The sequence below is a fragment of the Macrosteles quadrilineatus genome, unplaced genomic scaffold, assembly GCF_028750875.1.
Source record: "Macrosteles quadrilineatus isolate MER2022 unplaced genomic scaffold, UCM_ALF_1.0 Scaffold_9__3_contigs__length_116548681, whole genome shotgun sequence".
Taxonomy (NCBI): domain Eukaryota; kingdom Metazoa; phylum Arthropoda; class Insecta; order Hemiptera; family Cicadellidae; genus Macrosteles; species Macrosteles quadrilineatus.
The window spans coordinates 21,711,320-21,733,350 of record NW_026542602.1 but is presented as its reverse complement, the minus strand read 5'-3'; the positions used below and the strand labels follow the sequence as shown (position 1 = coordinate 21,733,350).

Here is a 22,031-nt window from a genome sequence, read left to right as displayed (position 1 = left end):
ACCCTTAAATAAGAGTGAAATATTGATTTGATGCCAGTGCACATAAACGGCACCAACACGAAACACTTGTCACTTATCAACACTGACTTGCTCTATTTTCCCCTATATCGAGTAATCTACAATGTAATCTTTGATCAATAGTTACATCAACTGACGATTATCACTGTGTACTGTATTTTATAATTTGCTAGTATAGCCTACTGTGTATGGCTTGTTATAAACACATGTTTCAAGTCTTTCGTTTACTTTTTACTTTTTATTTTGTTCAACCGACATAGTTACTTGGTAACCCATATGGCCGATGTTAATTTTTTTTAATTTTCAAACGATTTGTGTATCAAAATACGAATTTTACTCGGGTAGTGGCTGTCACCAATCACGTTTTAGTTCTATTATTCCCTAATTCAAAAGTTTTGTCAAAAGCCTTCCACTGGATTTCAAGATATACAGTATATTACAGACAGACAAACAGACATAGTTCGTATTAGAATAGGATTAATAGCCTATACAGTACTTGTTTGATCGTTTGTTTAAATTAAAACAGCTGAAAATTGTTGTTTAAAATTATAACTTACATAAAATGAATAATATTATTAAATAAATATTTCACTGTTTAAAAAGTTTGCTAAAGGTTTTCTCAATACTTCAGGGATTAAGTATTGGTACTATGAGAGAGCCAAGTAAAATAATCAGTATTTGATCGGAACTATTTTCACTTATCTTCAGAGTAATCTTTTCTCAATACAGTATTAACAACTTATGTTTTTCCTTTATACTGTACTTTGTAATTTGCTAGTAGGCTGTGGATGGCTTGTTATAAACACATGTTACAAGTCTTTGGTTTACTTTTTCCTCGTTATTTTTGTTCAACCAACATGTTTGCTCTGCAACCCCAAGGCAAATGTTTTTTTTTTCAATTTAATGTTTTTACGCCATTAGATTTTTTACAGTTTCAACTAACTGCAGTAAACAGTTTTTAGGCCAGACTAAAATATTTACAGCATTCGTAGAAAATCGTCGAGGATGTTTTCAAGATCTTTGTGCAAGCATACTACACAAGCAAACATTGTTCATATAAAAGTATAGGATATATCTGATTAAAGGTTGGGTAAGGACATGTCAAAAATGTGTTCTGGTAAAAGCAAGTATGAAGCCAGATAGATTCTGCACATATGAAATATACCGTGAAATTTCCATATCAACCGCATATTAGGAAGTCATTAATTTACTATTCAAACTATTCATATATTGTCTGTTGTAGAGGTCCCAATGTAATAAGAAAAGCCAAGTGTTTTATAACTACCAATCCAAACCAACATTTGTGAGTATCCTCTGTCTATTTCAGCTGGAGGTGCACAGGACATGTGGAAACAGCATAGTTGAAGACGGTGAAGAGTGTGACTGTGGGACTATAGAGGAATGTCACGAGCAAGACCCTTGCTGTGACCCCATCACCTGCAAACTTACCAAAGACGCGGAATGTGCCTCGGGGCCCTGTTGCAACAACTGCAAGGTATTATTTTCACAATTTTAAAATAGATACATTTTCATAAACTGTTTATTATTTTGTTTGCGATTTGATTGTGGTTTAAAACCATTCAATTTAAGGGAGATCTGTCAATTACAATTCACATTTAAACAGCTATAAAGAAAGTTGGTCAGCATAACTGATTCTGATTTATTCAAAATTGACTCTAGAAAAAAAATTAAACGTGAGGAGGGTAAGGTCTTAAATTAAATTAATTGTATTTTTGAGTGCAATTCACAGTTTAAGCAAGCTTTAATATGCGACCTCAATTACTGTAAAAATCTGTTAAGTTGGGCAGCTGAAAAAGGGGAGTTACTGGGAAACCGTTGTTGTATTACTTTTTCGATAAGGTAACTTATATATTAATGGAACGAATTAATCATTTTCGCCTGTTTTAGCTGTCCTTTCTTATACTTCTAAAATTACTTTAAACATTCAATAGACGGTACATACCATATCTAAGCTTCACAGAGCCTCGCTCACTAATCCGACGCATTAATAAATTTTCTTGAAGTATGGGTACTGTAAGTAGCCTTTTAATACACTCCAGTAAAATTCCTAAAATTATTAAATCATTCTGTATTACATTTTGGTTATAGTTCACATCGTCTTATAGTAAAATTATTTTCCTAGCTGAGACAGAGAGGAGTCGTTTGTAGAGAAGCCACAAATGAATGTGATCTCCCTGAACACTGCAATGGAGACACAGGCAATTGTCCACAAGATGTGCACAAGAAAAATGGACAGCCTTGTGGGGATACTAACAATCCAGGGTACTGCTTCAACGGATTTTGCCCAACACTGAACATCCAGTGCTCTGTAATCTGGGGCTATGGTAAGTTGGTTTTTCAATACCCGTAGTTATTTACATCTTAAACTTGTTTTACAATAAAAGGTTTAAATTAATTACCTGTATCCGTCAAGTGATCTTGGTTTGTAGATGGTTGACTACAGCTGTTTCATGTTAATATTAACACATCTTCAGGTCAAATTGTTGCATTGATTTATTAATGCATCGCGGTATGGTTATTAATAAACGGTATCAGCATTCTGACACATACTTTCTCCCATAAGATTGTCAACAACCTTTCTCATGAGTAAGCGGTGAGAGTAAATATACGGAAATGGGTTTTGTACAATTTTCTTCAGACTTTAAAGGACTATAACATACTAAATTTTTATCAAAATCGTTCTAGCCAATTTTGGGAAAATCCGATTTTCCGTTATTTTATGGGGATTTTTATGGGAAAATAACATAATTTACCATAACTTTTGAACCGTGATTTTTACAGAAATGGGATTTGTATCATTTTGTTTAGAATATAATGGACTATAACATACTAAATTTTTATCAAAATCGTTCGGGCCATTTTTGAGAAAATCCTATTTTTCCAGTTTTTTATGGGGTTTTATGGGAAAATCCCCATTAAAAATAAAATTTTCTAAAAAATGACAAAAACTATCAAAATTGTAAGGATCATAACATACTCTGTTAAATCAAAACCGGATTTTTGTCTAAAATCCTATTTTTTGTTATTTTATGGGGGTTTTATGGGAAAATAACATAATTTACCATAACTTTTGAACCATAATTTTTACAGAAATGGGATTTGTATTATTTTGTTCAGAATTTAAAGGGCTACAACATACTAAATTTTTATCAAAATCGTTCGGGCCATTTTTGAGAAAATCCTATTTTTTTAGGTGTAGTTTTTTATGGGGTTTTATGAGAAAATCCTCATAAAAAATCAAAATTTCAAAAAAATGAAAAAAACGCCTGGAGATACCACGGATTAGAACCTACATACCAAATTTCATTGAAATCGGACCACAGGTGTAGTCCCTAGCTCTGTACACATCCAGACACACAGACACACAGACACACACACAGACACACCCACACACACACTCAGACATCACTTCAAAAACCACTTTTTTGGGTCCAGGGGGACCCAAAACGAATATATCCACTCAAAACTCAAACTCGAAAATTTTGACGAAAACAATACTTTCTCCATATACTATGGTATAGGGGGAGAAAGTAAAAATCATAGATTGGTCGTCATGATTTATGATTTATGGAATAAATCAATGCAACAATTTGACCTGAAGATGTGTTAACATTAACATGAAACAGCTGTAGTCAACAAACTACAAACCACAAAAAAAAACACTTGACGGATACAGGTAATTTAAACCTTTTATTGTAAAAATCATTGATCCAGAGGCTATACCATAAAAATAAACTTGTTTTGTCAAATCTAAAAAAAATACTAATTAAGTGACCATGATATAATCTGAGTAAGAGTAACCCAAAATTGCTGAACAAAAATAGTTACAAAACATCAAAATTTACGATTTTTCATTCAGTATTATAGTTGTATAGTAAGCTCTCTTAAGCAGGCAAAAGGGAAAGATAAGTCACTTTTTAATAACTATCTCACACAAACACTTCCTCTATCTACTTGGTTTGCTTAGGACAAAAATATTTTATAAATAACTAAGTTTTTAACGAGCAAATCAGTAATGTTTTGGTTTTGATCGATGGTGAGTAAAATAATTTGGAAGAAATCAATTAATAATTTAGGTGTCGTCTATTTACATGAATTTCTAAACTATATCCTCTTAGTGTATTTTCAAAAGTATGGTTATATTTGGAGAAATGCTATAATTAATCAATGGTACCATCTTTTAATACTTCATAATTTAAGACTATTACATGTCAAAAAAAAATCCGACTTATCTTTCTTTGTATCATTTCGTCTGCAATTTAAGATAGGTGAAAGAGGTAAACAAACAGTAAAAAAGCACATACGAAAAATTGAAACTTACAAAATACAAACACACGATAAAAATATGAAAAACAAATATTAATGTAAGTTAATATTGTAAAAAAAGGAACAATCAACGAAGCAAGGTAAACTAATGATTTATTTATTCCAACGGTTTCTCCATTATTTAGGTTAAGTTGATGAATTAAACCACGATTAAACCTAAATAATTAAGCCTCAATTTATTAATTCAAAAGCTAACAAAAGTTAATAGCCTACACCATGCCTCATCTTACCTTTGGATAGGGCTAGGCCTACCACAAACATGAACAAACGAATGCATTTCCCAAACTATGTATCTTCAACTGAGAGGGAGCTATAATTCTTCTTTATTGGCATTACATTACAACTATCTCATTGATAAGTTAACTTATATGGACTAGGATGATGTTAGGCTAAGGGTAGATAAGTAGGCCTACGTTAATTACTTGTAAAAAGTTAACTTAAGTAACTTTATTCGGAAATGGCGACCTTACGAATGTAGGTATTTTAATCCAAGTATGAATGGAGATGAATGGCACGATTAAGGCCATGTTCCTTAGACACATCTGTTAAATAGCCCATAAAGCCAATGGCAACAGAGGGACATATAGTTTTTATAGTGGAATCCCCAAATCCACACCACATTTTTGCCTTGTAAGTTAATTTACGAATTGATCTAATTATCAGGATAAGTAGCCTACTTGACATTTTTACAACAGTAGCCGGCTGCACTTTACTTGACGTCCTACACTCATTCAAATGAAAATATCGATCGATATATCGATCAATCGATTGCTTCATTCGATATATCGTTTGGTTAGTTAGGTAAGGTTAACCTAACCTAACTAACCAAACAATATATCGAATGAAACAATCGAATGAAATTATCGAATCGAAAAAACAATCGAATGAGTGTAGGACGTCAAGTAAAGTGCAGCCCAGTAGCCTATAGTAACTAATACTTTTAACTTATATTTTAAGTTAATATTATTTATTATCTAAGTCATTATAGCAACAAAACTAAAACATTAACACCATAAGTGACACATGGAACTAGGTTACACTCCAGGAATCTGGGTGCAAAGGTGCTCAGCTGGTGACACACGGAAACTAACTTATGTGACTCTTCATGCTTTAACTGATTAATAAGGGTAGTACGGGGGAGGGGTGAGAGTGTAATGATGTTCAATAGGTTCTTAGAAAGAGGTCTGTAAGGTCCTGTTAATCTTGAAACTGCCGATCGGAGATAACGCTTAACCCTCCGAGTGTTATGTGTCGTAAAAGCGACTCATAACACATCCGCTGTAGTGTTATGTGTCGCTTTTGCGACTCACAAACACTGTTTACGGCGACGGCTCTGGGACTGACTGAATCGGATTGAACTGGATCGAGTTAGGTATAGTTTTTTTTTCAGCAGATTCAGAGCTTTCTCCTGATGTCTGTCTCTATACGCTTTTCACTTACTTACTTACTTACTGCCGTGGCTCTTGGTACCCAAGGAGGTACTTTGCCTCGCCAACACACTGCCTCCAGACTGCACGATCCATTGCTTCATCCTCTCTTCTTCCCATTCTTCTCAGATCTCTTCTCACTTGATCTCTCCACCTCAACTTGGGCCTTCCAGGAGGCCTTCTACCCTCAGGATTGTTGTTTAGGGCGTTTCTCACTAAGGATCCCTCTTCCTTTCTTAACACATGGCCTGCCCATCTCAATCTCCTACTTCTCACCTCAGCCACAATATCTGGGTCCCTGTACAACTCTCTCAACTCCCTGTTGTGCTTAACTCTCCATTCTCCGTTTTCAAAGGTTGGTCCAAAGATTTTCCTTAGAATCTTGTTTTCGAACACTATAAGTCGTTTCTCAGTTCTCTTGCTTATCACCCAATTCTCTGAGCCATATAGTAATACTGGTCTTATTATAGTTTTGTATATACGGATTTTAGTTTTCTGTGAGAGTAGGCGAGAACTCAACAATTTGTGGCATGCCGATAAACTTTTATGAGCTGCATTTAATCTTTGCTGAATTTCAGAGTCTTCCTCATTATTATTCGTCAGCATTACTCCTAGGTAAGAGAAATTGTTTACTTTATAAAATTTGTGTCCTTCTATTTCTACATGATTTTTATTATTTAATTGGATAGCTCTTCCACATTCCATTATCTTGGTTTTGTCTACATTGATATTTAAGCCAACTTTTTTAGTGTGGTTTATGAGTTTTGAGACCATAATTTTTAGTTCTATACGCTTTTCATTTTAGTTCCGAAAATATTGTAGCAGGCAGCTGACGTGCGTAATTTGTAAACAGCTTGGTTAACCTCGCACCGATGACTGATGTGTTTTATTACGTTTATCTTTGTTTTTTAGTGTTAAAAATCAAAAGTAGTGATATACATGGTGCATTATAAGAAGATTTAAGTGATTTTGAAGGGCTGGTTGATGATCCCGAAGAAGTAGGTAGTGATATTGATGTAAATATCAGCCCAGATTCCTAGCTATGGTTCCTAGGCTATGCATTCTTAGCTAAACGCTATGTAGGCCTACCGAAATCTGTTTTTTGCCCATAACTTATTTATTTGCAAACCTACTTCCTTATATTATTATATTTTTGGAATCCTCAAAAAAGTCTGAACAAAGTGGCTATTTTAAAATATTTGTAGACCTATAAATTATAACAACTTATTGAGCGCAAACATAACTTTTTTTCATTTATTTTATAATTTTTGAGATATGTTAACCCCACAATAATTGGTGAACATTTTTTTTGTAATGTTTTATATGTTACATTGAAGCCCATAATTTTCCAAACAAAATGATATATAAAACAGTATACTTTACATTGTTTTTAAGTTTCTAAGATACATTTTAATAAACCCCTGCGATTGCGCAATAAATGGGCGAACATTAAGACCAAAACTAGAGACACTTGGAGTGATAAGGGGTTTTTCTATACAAATTACTTTGCCTAAAAGAAATCTATTTTATGACACCTATGAAGGTTAAAACGCCAAAAGTAGGCTACAACATTTACAAATTAGACTTGTTCTGCTCAAGTAAGTTATAAATTAAATTAAATTAAAATTAAAAATTCTTTATTTATCCAGGCAAAGCTAGTCCCACATGGCCTTTCTTACACTTTAACCTGAAGTGTAGAAACCAACAGGTGACAACTTATAGAAGAAGAGTTCTTACATCCCAACAAATTGATGCCACGCACAAATTTTTGATAGGACCCATGGCATCAGTTTGTGAACAAGCTGCCATTCAAAACTTTCAATTCAAAGAAGGGTTGCTAATATCTAATGTAGTGTCTCTTGCGTGGAATCCCTATACATTTCAATTGCTAAATTGTTCTTCACCCACAATTAAATTGATAATTCTATTATATAAAGTCCCATATTAGTGCCATACTCTATTTATTTACGCAGAGGATACGCGTCCGGTAACAGGACGTGGATTAGGCGTCCGGCAGTTTTTGTTTTTTTTTTATAAAAAAGAGGTTGGCGAGGTTGGCGGCCTCTTTTAACCTTGCATTTGCCCGTCCACATAGACAAAGCGCCCGTGCGTGGATCGTTTACAGCAAAGCAAGGAGTGAGGCTGTACAGTACAAAGGTGAACTGTACTGATAAAATGTTATCGGCAGTGACCAGGATCCGAACCCACGACATCGCTGCCTTGGGCCCGAAGTCCGCGACGCTACCGACTGAGCCACCGACTCACTACTGACTAGTTACTGTCATAACCTAACCTAACCAAACAAACTTGCTGATAATGAAAAAAATCAAATGAAGGTTCAATTCTCTTCATAACATAAAATTATAAATGCCAAAAATTGTAACAAAAGATGTACAGTTAAGAAGAATTTACATTCAAAGCAAAATCTGTGACAAAAAGTTCCTCTTGGTCAGGGACCTCTTGGATATCAGCCGAGCACTCTATCCACTACACCACGAACAACGCTGGCCGAACATCGTATCGTTGTGGTAATGGTGTTCCGGGACCCCACAACCCGGTGACGTCACTACCGGACGCCTAATCCACGTCTGGTTACCGAATGCGTATCCTCTGTGATTTATTTATTGTAAGTTACGAGTATATTCATTAAAGACAACTGATGTTTCCTAAAAAGACTTCCTCCCCTTCGTGACCTGAATAACTTACATAATTCATACTAGTCATAGCCAACTGTAAGCAAACTTTTAATATAGGCCTAATTTAATTTGTTGACAGGTGGACAAGGAGGGGACCCAGAGTGTTTCAAGCAGTTTAACTCTAAGGGCTCTATCAATGGACACTGTGGTACTGACGAAAACAAGCAATTCATCAAATGTGATCCTGAGTATGTATAAAGAAAAACCTACATTTTTCTATATCAAGGCTATATTAGCTATTATACAAGTCTAGTGGTCGAAAACTCGACTGAAAATATGTAATGTACAGACTATCCTATTTTCACCCCACGCTGTAGTGTAAATAAAACATGTCATTGGAATTTCTTCCATTGGGTTTTAATTTTCTGTTTATATTTCATTGTTTCCATCACCAGCATGGCAACAACATTGTGCGTAGATTTTCCCTGCCATGCACACGAGCTGAGAAAAAAGGGTTAAATAAGCATGCTTGCCTACTAATATATAGATATTGGAAAATTACATGAAAAAGTTAGATTGAGGTTAGTACCTAAGAAGCTATATTTACGGTTTTTTCATTAAATATCTGTAATCGGTCGTAATCAGTGGTGTAGTCGTAAATTTTCCTGTGCGGAAACGTTTACCACCAAGAAACACTGGCCGTTTATTAATAAATACTAGATTTTCCTTAAAGCATAGTGGGAATGCCGTTCCCAGGTGTTCCATCACATGTTCCACTATACCACTGGTATGGATAATAAGCTAATGTTACATGTAGCTATGCTACAATTACCAGCAACTTGGTTGGTTTTTAATGGCTTTGTTAATTTATTATTCCCTGTATTATTTCTTGAGAAACCTATAGAAACTGTACACAGTTCATAGTTTTTGTGTTTTTAATTTTTTTTTAAAGTTAACTAGTCGTAATGAAAATATACAAGTTTAATTAATTGTAAAACTTTCTCATTATTTGTCTCTTCCTAGGAATGTCCGGTGTGGCTCTTTGCAATGCCAGTTGGGTTCAGCCCGACCTAAGATCCCTGGGCTGGACGAGCTTTACTCCCGAACAATCATTTCAATGAAAGGAAATGAGTACGAGTGCAAGTGAGTAATTAAATTGAAAAAAAGTTAAACTAGTATTTAACTGTGTCTAAATATTATATTTATATTCAGGTTAGTTGTCTTTTGTTGATTTATTATCTAGTTGTCATAAAGTCACAAAGCCTATATTTAGGCTTTTATTTTATTTTAACATTTTTATTTTATAAATAAAAACTTTATACTAGGCTAAAAGATTTAGTTGTGACCAAAGGCGAGAGGTTATATCTTTTAGTTTGAATGACCTTTTCCTATTGAGGTTAACCAATGCAACCCTAAGCTTATTCCCTAGTCATTGTCACATGAATAATATACCCTATTTATCTTTGCCGCCACATTGCTGCCGTAGTAATAAGCTGAGGGACCGAAACGACTCAGGGAAGGTAAATAAATACGAGAAACCCTCCAAGATAAGGTTTTGTGATGAAATGGTTCTGAGTCATTATTTTAATTTTTCCTCATTTCTCTTTTTTTATGACTTATGCTGTAATGTCAACGTATGATGAAAATTTGTAGGTTAAATGTAACCTGTTAGTTGAGAAAAGTAAAGTAGTTTTTAGAGCTACTCTAGTGGGCCTAATTAGGCTACATCTTGGATTTAATTTTGGCCTTTGTAATTGTTGTACTGGGGAATTAATGAACTTCAAATACTTAGATTATCGTAACAGTGTTGATAAAAATATTTAAATACTATCACAGTGCGTTAAAATAATTAAGTTCCGGATTTGGAGTAATTGGTTATCAAAATAAACACATTGCTCATTCAACATGCATTTCCCTTTATAGGCCTAATGTCGTAAATATTATAAAGCCATGGTGTAGTAAATATACGGCTGGGCACCTTGTGCAGCCGGCCAAGCACAAGGTGTTTACAAGTATAAGAACTTCAAACTACAAATTTGTAAAACAACCCAAAACATTACATTTAATAAAGATTGCATCTAAAACAATGTCATTCCAAAGTGCATTTCCTTAAAAATAAATAACACATCAGTATCAGCAAAAAAAGCTAAATCAATAGCAGAGAAATTTTGGTTAAAGAACAAAATAAAACAACAGTACAGGCAAAAATCAATGGTCAACAAATTACTGGCAGATCCCAAATCGACATGCTAAATCTAGTTCACCCAAATCAAATAAAAAAAATAGAATCACAGATAGATATAGTTATCCAAAACAAAAACAAACCTTTAAAGAATGAATAAGCTTGATAGCCTACTAAATACTGAACACAGTTTCGACATGATTAAAACCTCCCACAATTTCTACCCCCAAAACCATAAACCTAACAAACATAGTTTTTGATTCAGATGAAAAGGAACTATCAAACAAAGGACTTAAATACAACCATCAACTCCTACAAGCTACCCCGACATGGCTGCAAGGGTGTTTTTTTAGAAATTATTAACTCAGATGCAACAATACAAACCTTGACAAATGAACAAAACACAGTAAGAGTCATGGTAAATAACAAACTCAAGAAGTTAATAAAAAATACAATCCAGCCCAAAATTAGATAGTCTACACAATAAAGAGGCCAAAATATTGAAAACTATTTGTGAAAAACTTAACATGAACATCCTAGTTATTACTAAGGCAGACAAAGGTAGCACACTCGTCAGGCATCATAATGAACCATGATGAATGTAATAAATAATTTATAAATAAAAAACTTTTTTTAAAACAAAAAGTTTTAAAACACACTAAAAAGTAGAAAATAATTTTTAAATATGTGGAAAGTATAAATACTTGTAAGATATAAAACGAAAAACGTGGGGTGCATGCAATAGATAAACAATTACCTTAACCTATTGAACTAATGTATTATTATCAATTGCATGCACCCCACGTTTTTCGTTTTCAATCTTACAAGTATTTATACTCTCAACATATTTAAAAATTATTTTCTACTTTTAAGTGCGTTTAAAAACAAATTGTTTTAAAAAAAGTTTTTTATTTATAAATTATTTTCTACTTTTTAGTTTTTAATGTGTGTGGATGTTAAATCTATTTCAAGCATCTATATCAGATTAAGACAGAGGCATGTGGGAAATCTAAGGATTATTTGAGTTTCTTTTCATATAATTATGTATTAGATTGAATGTATGGCCTACCTACTAAATATAAACATAGACTAACCTTTACCTCTTAACCTCTCGTCTTCGAACTGTCAAATTTAAGTATTTAAAGCTGACTTAAATTAATTGATATATTTACATTCTTTCAAAATGTAAACATGGAAAATTTGGAAGCCCATGGGCCGTAGCCCAAGGGAAGTATGAAAATTAAATGATATAATATTGCATTGTCATCCATTTGTGAGCTTTGTTTCAAATTTCAAGTCTCTAGCTCATCGGGAACTTCGTTTAAAATTGATATCAAAATTTGTAGGAAAGCGTGCTAACAAAAACAAAAAACAATCCCATGGGGCGTAGCCCAAGGGAAATATGAAAATGAAATGATATAATATTGCATTGTCTTCCATTTGTAAACTATGTTTCAAGTTTAAAGTCTAGCTCATCGGGAAGTTAGTATAAAATTGATTGCAAAGTTTGTACCAGACAAGAAAGCGAGCTAATAAAAACGTTTTAAAAAGTACATGAGTTTATTAGCAATAGTCAAATAGGCTAGAAAAACCTCCACATGATCCCACAGTCAAGTATGTTAAAGAAGTTAATACAGTTTTGTCAAGCAGCAAATATATATTGAGCGAAAGAGAAATCAGAGAATTCAAACCCATAAATCCTCACGCCCAACATCTGAAAGGTTTGCCTATATTACATGAAAACGGACAGCCTATGGGACCATTAGTAAACTACATGCCGGCCCCTGCTTACAAACTAGCAAAAAGGTTAGAAAAAATTGTGAAAATGAATGTCACATTTGATAATAGCCACAGCCTAAAAAATAGTATCAATATAAATAGAATCAAAGACATAAAAACCAAATGACAGACACACTCACGCCTCTTTAGATATCTCCAACCTATATACTACAACCTATATACAACCTATATACTAGGCCTATACCTGTTCAAGAAACTTTAAAAATACTACAGAAAAATCTAATTTGAACCAAGATGAAATAAACAAATTTATGCTTTCATTGAGATCAATACTCCAACAAAATTATTTCAGTTTCAATAATGAATGTTTTGCACAAAAAGAATGACTCGCCAATCGCCATAGGGTCACCTTTATCAGAAATTTTAGCCGAAATATTCCTGAATGAAATGGAGAATCAGCATTTATGGACAGACAATACTTTAATACTTTCTTATTAAATGGCGATCATACAAAGTAGGTATTTTAAGCCAAGTATGAATGTAGATGAGTGGCGCGATCTTGTAGTCTTGTTAGTGACTAAGGCCGACATTCCTTAGACACAGCTGTTAATTAATAGCCCATACAGCTAATGGCGACTAGGGACAGTTTCAGTTTATAGTAGAATCGGAACCACATTTTTAATACCAACAGGTACAAGAACTATATCATATTCTACCATAGATATGTCGACAATATCATCATCATCATGTATAATGGCAACAATTAATAGACAAATCCAGCAACAATTATTCAACAATTATTTAAGCAGCATTCATCCACAACTCAAATTTACAATAAAATTTGAAGAAAACGAGAAACTGAATTTCCTAGATGTAACACTTTTTAACAAAAACAAAAGATAAGATTGCATTCAACATCTACAGGAAACCTACAGCCACTGATACCACCATGAAACTTCCCATCACCCCTTCCAACACAATATAGTAGCATACAATAGTTTCATTCATAGAATGCTCACTGTCTCCTTAAACCATAAATATTATGAAAAAGATATGAACATCATTAAATACATTGCCGTCTCAAATGGATATAGCGCTAAATTGATCAATAAATTGGCCAACAAACAAATAATAAAGAAAAAAGCCATTACTGACGCTGATAACAATAAAGACCGAATGAAGTATGTATCAGTTGAATTTGGAACCAACCTCTCCCATACACTGAAAAACCAAATGAAAATCATGGCAAAATTGTAGCCTTCAAAACATCTAACAAACTCAAAAATCTCCTTTCCGTAAAACATACACCACAGGATGTTTGTCAAAAAACAGGATTTTATAAAATAACTAGTGTTGACTGTGATAAATTTTACATTGGACAAACTGGAAGGCCCTTTGTAAAAAGATTTAAAGAACATCTTCCCAAGAAAACCATCGTTCAAAAACCAAACGTTGCCAACCATTTAGTAGCCAGTAACCATAGTTACAGATACAGATACAGATGTAACAAAAAATTTGCAGCCCTTACATATTTTCCAAAAAGACCAAAAAATTACGTCATTGGAACAATTCAAAATTTACAGAGCCTCTAAAAATTGACACAAACATTCTGTTACACAACAAAAACACCCTGCAATCCAACATTCTTTTTGAAAGCTTAATACAACTAAACAATAGCCGAAACAATGCTGCACTAGCTGCGTCACCAGGACAAAGGTCAGATCACGACCAACTCCCGTCTTCAGTCGAGTCTCGACACACGTCTGACGCGCCTCCATATCCTGCCCGTTCACTCACAGCAAAAAGTAAAAACTATTTTAACTAACGATCGACCGGCGGTCATGTTTTTTTTTTTAACTTTCTACGCACCTCTTCAGGGAAGTTTAGTTATTAGTTCTTATACGGATCCGACGATGGCACTCGGGCTAAAATGTACTTAATTCATTAGGACAAATACTTTGGACCACAAGCCGACAATCAGGTATTTTAACCTTTTATTTATTTATTAAGTAAAATTGTTATTGTCTGAAACACAAACACATTTTTTCAGGACTACCAGTGGAACCATCAGCAACACAGACTTGCCAGACATGGGTCTTGTGAGGGACGGCACACCTTGTGGCGATAACTTGGTAATTTCACTTGATGACATCTAGAAATATATTTTTAAATTGTATCTGTGAACTTCCAGTTCCAGGAGTTTTGCTATTTCGTTTCATAAAAATCAATCTTAATTTTGTATGTAAATATTTACAGTTTAATTGAAAAGGTTGATCGGTGTATTTTTTTCATTATAGTCCGTTCAAAAAACTTACTTGGTTTAAGGAGAAGGTTTCCACTACACTTTTCTTCACTTAATGCATATTTTAGCTGGCCGGCTGTTGTATCAAAGTTAGGGTGAAGTGAAGGGGAAATGAATTGCTTCCCCTCAAACTGCCTGAATTTTGTGAACGGAGTATAGTGTTGTTGTTTTAAATGTGTTCAAGTTTTAATGTTTATCTTTAAAATACAATTACTTCTTCAAATACAGTCTTGGGTACAAAAACTAGTCTGAGAATCTTTCCAGATCTGTGTGAACCAGTCATGTACGAGTATATTTCCACACATTGACCAAGGAAGGTGTCCAAGCAATCACAACAACTTGGAGTGTTCGGGACATGGGGTGAGTTTTTGTTGAACTATTTTGCTCATTTGATCTGCCTTCCTTCTTATAAAGGGTGTCACTAAAATAAGTAACAATATGTAACCTTTTAATTCGATTTTTTCACAATTTTGCCGTAGTCCTCCATTTTGTAATTTTTTTAATAACTAATAATTCAAAGCTTCTTGGAGATATTTTTATGTATACACAGTAAGTTTTTTTTTTTTACTAAGTTATGTTTCCAAAAATTGTCTAATCAAACTAATTCAATTTAAAAATTACTGCCTTTAAAAAATGTTCAAATGAACATTGAAAATTCTTCGTTTTGGTGCTGACTGATAGACTAGACACTAACTCTACAGTGTGGTCTATGCTAGCACTCGAAACATCACGTATGTGTGACTCTCACAAACTCAATCTCATGTTCATATACTACAATAATAGTTTCATACGGGCAACAATGACTGACGATTGACATTTCCGCAGACGTGTTCCAACCTCAACAAGTGCTACTGCCACCAAGGCTGGAGCGGGACGGACTGTTCCATTCAGGTGGAGATCATTCCGACTCTGGAGCCGTTCAACGAAGCAGCTCACGTCACCAGCAAGAACGACGACCTCACGGATCAGATGCAGAAGAAAGAGACCCCCTACGGTACGGCCTGTGTTCTAAATGTTATTATGTAAAGTCCTACCAGAATATGGTTGCGAATGTAAAAACTAATTGATGATCTTTTTTGGACAGGAAAAATTACTAAAATTCAATGTTTAATAGTTTAGTATTTAAAGAACATACTTTAATGGAATCCAGTTAATGGAATAAATATAAATGCAGAGGACAATAATAATATGTGAAATTGCACAATACCTTGCAAGCACGATACCAACAATTTTGATAAATATCGTGACTGTTTAATGGACTCCATAATTTTGTAATGGAAAACAGCTGTTCCTAATAAGCATTTGGTAGGGATACTTAGTTGGGTTTTTTTATTTAATAAAAACAAATCCTTGAGTGTTTTTTATTCTATATGGGAAAGAGGCAGGTCAAATATTTTTTTTTTAAATAGGAGGAGGACAAGCGCTCATAACCTTGGGGGAGAATGGTCACCTCTGTTGAGAAGAAACTAAAGATAAATTATTGTCTTTTTCATGTCTTCCTTGACATTGTGATTTTTCATTTCCGAAGGCTTGAGATTCTTAATATCGTTATCTGAGACAGCATAAAATGTTCATTTTATGTTGAGTGTAAAATAAAAATCATAATTCAACAGCAGTTTTCAATGGTTCAGTGTTAATTAATATTTTTAAATGTTTAAGAGCATGTTAAATAATTCATTAAGATTTTATCATTTACATTGTTAAGTAATTCTCATTAGGCCTACTAGAATCTGTAAGTTTTGTTAAATCAGGAGTCAAGCTAAGCATTGAGAAACTAAACCCATATATTCACAGTGCCTGAATCGTTTCTCTATTCAAAATATGGTGTAGTTATGAGTTTAATGGAGTTAATGTGAGTTATTGTGATGTTATAAAATCCAAGGTCTTGCAGAATAATGTTCTTCTTAAAACACAACACATTTACAGTAGAGTCTCGATTATCCGATCTTTGGTTACCCAACCTTTTGAATTGTCTGACCCTCTGTGCATACGATAAAGTAGTCTACTTTGAAATCGTATGCTATAATTTCTATGAAATAAAAATGTACACAGAAGCAGGTGCTTTCAGACAGCTTATTTTCCGTCGCCATGTGTACTCGGAAGATGCAAATAGGTAACTGCACTGGACCGTGCTTTCTGATTGTTTTGGCACGCTGCATATAATATAGCTTGTCAACTTATTCTACCTTCTTTACCTGTCACGTCGTAGTCTGAACTGAGACCTGTGGCTGGGTGGACAGGTATCTTTTTTTGAACATGTGTTTTATTTTTTGTGTTTAGTATAACGTTACTTAATATCCGTGCTAAGCGACCTTGCGGCAAGCGGTTTATGTTTGATGATCGAGACTTTACTGTACCCATAAGACGACCAGTGGACGTCGATCGAGATCTAGATTAAATTTGCGACCTCAATATTATCACAAGTAGGTTCAAGTGGACCTTACAATGGCAGAAGAATCACAACCATATGTGATATTCCTACAGGTAATAATATTCCAGTTCAGAGTGTAGCCAATTTATTGGCCGCACATTTTTTAATAGATCATGCACTGTCATTTGATAGATGTTGTTAAGTCTATTCATACCCGCTGTACTTTACTGTTTGATATCAAAACTGTTTTGTTTGGATATACTTAAATCTATGTTTTCAAACATGAAAATCAATCATTAATTATATATGTTAAACGACTACTTCTTCAGTTTATTAATTCAGTAAATGATTTCACCAACACTTCCAAAAATTGTCCGACTCATTTACTTGAAAAGAACTTAGAAGCTAAAAAACATTATTCATCAGTCTTTTGCTCCTTTTTTAAATATAGTGGACAGGGGTAACAATCAACCAATTTTCTTTGTGTAGCTGCAGAATGTAGTTAACCAAGATATTACAATAAAGCACCTCTCTTGGAATTTAATTTAAAAGAATATAATTGTGTCTTAATCATAAAAATATTTGTAGTAAGTATTAAAGCAAAGTGTCCATAATCATCTCCTCTTCTACCCTGCTCCATGAACAACATCAACACTCTCTGAGTCGTTCATTTGTCACTGGCATTAGAGGATGCTCCTTTCTTACGGCAACACCAATACTTTCGGTTTGGGTTCTTGTTTTTATTTTGAGAAGGCTTTATTTTAGAAATAAGAAGACCCACCATTTTAATTTTTTTAACTATAAACTACTTTGTAGAATCAACCCAACTTATTTTTTGAGTGTGATTGGTAAATACTGAGTGGACTTTATATAATGTTGTTTTTTGTTTTAAAAATTATCAATTTACTATGATTTTTCCTGATATACTGTCACTGTCTTAATAATTAAAAATATCATGAAACAGAAATTAACATAATATCTTTTAAGATTTTTGAAATATGCCTCTCTATTCTCAATGGGCGAGGTCAATAGAAATCACAAAAATTGTTCCTCTAAATGAATCATACAGTATACTTTTGTTGAATATCAGCAGTACACAGATCTGATGTAAAGTATCACTTTTGTTCAAAAACAGCGTAATCTCCTGTATCTAATGCAACACTAACTGAATGTTGTGTTGTGGTTGGTGCCATTCAATGTCCACTCATTATTTACCATTGGTGTTGTTTCCAGGCCGCAGTACGGATAACCTAAGCACTTTGACTATGGTCTTCATTATGGTTGGAGTGGTGAAGGCGGTCTTCATAAGCTTTGCTCTTATTGCCGTCTGCTTCAGGTTCGCGACTGTTGTGTGCGTGTGTGTGTGCGTGCGTTTGTATTCTGCTCTGCCTCTGTGTTTTGTTGTAATATGTGTACGTGTGCAGTGTATGTTCCGTGTCGTATTTTATGTTCGAATTGATTTTACATATTTTATTTCCAATTTGCAGCATTCATTTTGTACCAAAGTTGTTCACGAGTATAACACCTCACTTCCCCTCACATGTTTATTTTACGTCACTCGACGCGGCCAGCCTGACTTGAGTGGAGTGTTATTTTTTGTTGTAAAAAATTTATTTATGTGATTGAGTACATTTTTAAGTGTCACCATCAATAAATGACACATTTTGATGATTTTATAGTTTTCTACTCTAGTTTCGCTTATTTATCACTGCACCTTACTGTATATATTTTCCATTGCTTAATTTTATATTGTATACTCGACCTAAAAAAAGATTTTGTTTACCGCACCTGTTATATATTATTGGTTTTCATTGGAAACGTTACTTTATTTTAGGTCTCTATTAAGGTTCAGGCACTGTAAATACAATCATCCTGCAGTAGCTTTAGTGTAATTTATTGTATATACGATAATATTTGTGTATTTTTCAGTATTTTACTGGTTCTGGTGTGTTTACTGTTTAAATGTGCGTGAAGGCGGCGGTTATGCTCAGCTAGACTGCTGATGATTTTATCCTCCGTTCGCTTTATTCTTCTAATCCCCTTCTGCCCTACAACCGATCCGCACTTCTGATGTTTGATTTGTTTTCTCATTTTTGCTTCGTCTTTTCCCAATTTTTATGTCTGTGCATGGGTGGACATCACTTCGCATCGATGGGTAACCGTTCCAATATGGTGTTTGCTCTCTACGTCTGATGTAATGTTACTCTCCCAACCCTCTAAACGATATATAAAACGCTGTGTTCATCAACACCTATCACACATTTTCATACAACTCATTCACTGCTATAATTAATGGCTTTCATTCTATAAACTTTTCTCTGTATCTAACTTTTCTCCTTTTTAATGATCAATTTTTCTGTATATTACTGGATATATTTAATATTTTCTAACACTCAAACAAATCATAAATAACCTCCACGTCTGCATGTCATATGCATGTAATCTCACCAAACTTAATATGCAACTCTCATTACCGTAATCCGTCATTAACAACAACAGAGAACTACCACAGCACCAACACAGTATTCCTTGTAGGTACTCTAATGTCCGTGGTGGGGGGGGTGTTTATAACTTTTGCCCTCATGGCCCTGTGCTACAGGTCAGTCGTAGTGCACAAAAACTTCTCCCTCTGCCTAAGGTTAGTCTCACTCCGCCCACAGGTAGTGTTAACTCTTTCCTAACTCGTCTTGAGTTTTCTTATCATTTTACGTTCTTTTCTGTTGCTCTCCTTCTACCTAGTTTTTGGATAAAGGTTTAGACTTAGAAAATAGGATTTAGCACAACAAATTATATTGGTAATCTTTTAAAAAGACTTTGTATTACCATTATTTTTCTGTTGAGTTGAAACCATTGTGTGTGTATACTTTTACAGGCCTCTATATTGTTGAAATACCAGATGCAAAATAGACTGAATCCTTTAACTAGTTCCAAAAATATATTTATTAGCATTGCTCTAATAATTTTAAACCAACAATTGAAACAAATATTTTGACATCTGTTTTGATAATCCCAGATTAATCCCCCTTATTTCAAAGGCTTTCAGATAAGATAAAATTCTTGTACTAAAAACTTTCATATATCGGTCCTTTACAATTTTCTTTTTATAGAATATTTTTTAAACTATGATGTTTTACTTACATCCTACAAAGGTTTCTAGTACACCGAGGTTTTAAAATAATAATTAATACGATTGAGTCTTATATAAAACATTTGACCAAATATAATTAATTATTACTGCAAACTTTTGTATATCTGTGAATTTTATACAAAAACTTTTGTGATTTAAATTACATTCTGACACCTGGTAGTGATTGGATGGCAAATGTAGTATCGAAATCTGGAGATACTTGTAAAGGATATTAGGTCTTTGCCAATCTTCTTAAATCTTCCTAGCCAGCAAATAATCCTGTCATGTATAGTTCCACAACTATTTATATTTCAAGTCACAATTAAGAAAGTCAATGGTCCATCAGGATAAAAACTTCAGTAAATTGATCGAAGCGTGAACTTTTTAAACTCATAGGCTAGTTTGACTTATACATAATGTCTAGGAACATATTCAACTCTCAGCTCTACTTATACCGAAGTACCTGTGTACATACAGTATGCTGTGACAGTTAGGTAAGATTAGTTTACCACCACAGTAATGTTTCCGTTTCCAGTTTATAGTACTCCAGACTCCCGTAGTATGATTCTCTCAATTGTCTTAAACTTTGTCAAGGTTTGATTGTTAACAATCACAAGTGAGTTTTTAACATTCAACGATCTCTCATCAATTAAAAAAAATTTATTTTATGTAGGTTTTTCCCTTACACATATTCTTTCTTAGCTTACATGGCAGATAGAAACAATTGAACCTTTTAACCTTAGAAATGATTCTTTTGGAATTAGTTAGTTAAGCTTATAATTTCAGTACGTGGGAAACAACTGTTAACAATCATCCTGAACAACCCTGCTGAGGGTATTTCCTTTTTAATGCTAATCCTTATTAATCCTAATTAAAATTGAGATTATCTTTAGAAACCTGAAACTTCCTTACATGTTGACTAAGAAGTAAGTGGCATTAGGTACCTTGATTCTTTACAATATTGCATGCAGCATTAAACAACCAACTTCATGGCCTCTTCTAACACAAGGCCACGGCAAACAATGTGGAAACGCGGCACCCATAGTAATAACAAACGTGTAAGCATTATCATTGCACAGCTGCTCCATATGAATTAGTGGTACAGCTGTTTTTGTGGGTCGGGACTGCAGTGTTGCCACTTTTGTCTTGCCGCGGCCTTTTATTTGATGAGGCTATTCTTATTCCCAAATAGCAAAAACTATTGGCAAATTGTATTAAACCCATTTGAGTATTTTTAGCATAAACAATAAATAGGCTGTTATAGAAATAGCTCTTAATATGCTCTTAATAACTCTTATAGAAGAAATATACCCAAAGAAATTATATGTTTTATTTTATCACTAAGCCCACCGAGCTTTGACAAACCTGTATTTAAAAACCTGGGGTTGGATAACTGTTATTTATTAGTCCAAAAGTTGATAGAAGGCAATGAATAAAATATGGCTTGGTAAGAGTTTGGAATTTGTGTGTTTTTTTAGTTTGTTATTTTACTACTGCCAATCTGTATTTGTTCTGAGTATTATGTTTTTGTATTCTGTCAATTTCAGTTCTTTTTTTGGGTAGCGGAATTTTAGCGCCCTGGAATTGTACGCAGGTTAGTGACGTCACGATGACGTCTCATTTTCTTGACCAAAACAGCGTGTATGGCCTGGAATTGTACCCCCTCATAAAACTTTGATTTTGTTATGCACAAGTGATTCGATAAATTCTACAGGTATCTAAAAAAACTGTACAAACCAGGATTGTACCCCCTGTCAGTGTAGTCTTCCTTCTAGGACCGGAATTGTAACCATTGTGTGTGCAGAAGATTTACTTTTTGTGATGTGATTCGAGGGGGGGTATAATGTTTTTCCGTACATCTGCTCTTTTAGCGAGTTTCCC

General features: G+C 34.0%; 1 protein-coding gene across 13 annotated transcripts in view; it reads left to right on the top strand.

Moving 5' to 3' along the window:
- The window catches only part of LOC129002646 (disintegrin and metalloproteinase domain-containing protein 11), a 718,527-nt gene that overhangs the window by 666,888 nt on the left and 29,608 nt on the right, over positions 1 to 22,031 (top strand). For 12 of the 13 annotated variants that reach the window (XM_054430614.1, XM_054430611.1, XM_054430608.1 and 9 more), the window contains 8 exons: positions 1,346 to 1,513; positions 2,162 to 2,363; positions 8,568 to 8,676; positions 9,452 to 9,571; positions 14,401 to 14,482; positions 14,917 to 15,012; positions 15,478 to 15,646; positions 19,523 to 19,661. In XM_054430614.1, coding sequence (XP_054286589.1) covers positions 1,346 to 1,513; positions 2,162 to 2,363; positions 8,568 to 8,676; positions 9,452 to 9,571; positions 14,401 to 14,482; positions 14,917 to 15,012; positions 15,478 to 15,646; positions 19,523 to 19,661 — 1,085 coding nt within the window. Of the gene's footprint in view, positions 1 to 1,345; positions 1,514 to 2,161; positions 2,364 to 8,567; positions 8,677 to 9,451; positions 9,572 to 14,400; positions 14,483 to 14,916; positions 15,013 to 15,477; positions 15,647 to 18,256; positions 18,360 to 19,522; positions 19,662 to 22,031 lie in introns of all 13 variants that reach the window. The other variant, XM_054430613.1, reaches the window with a different exon arrangement.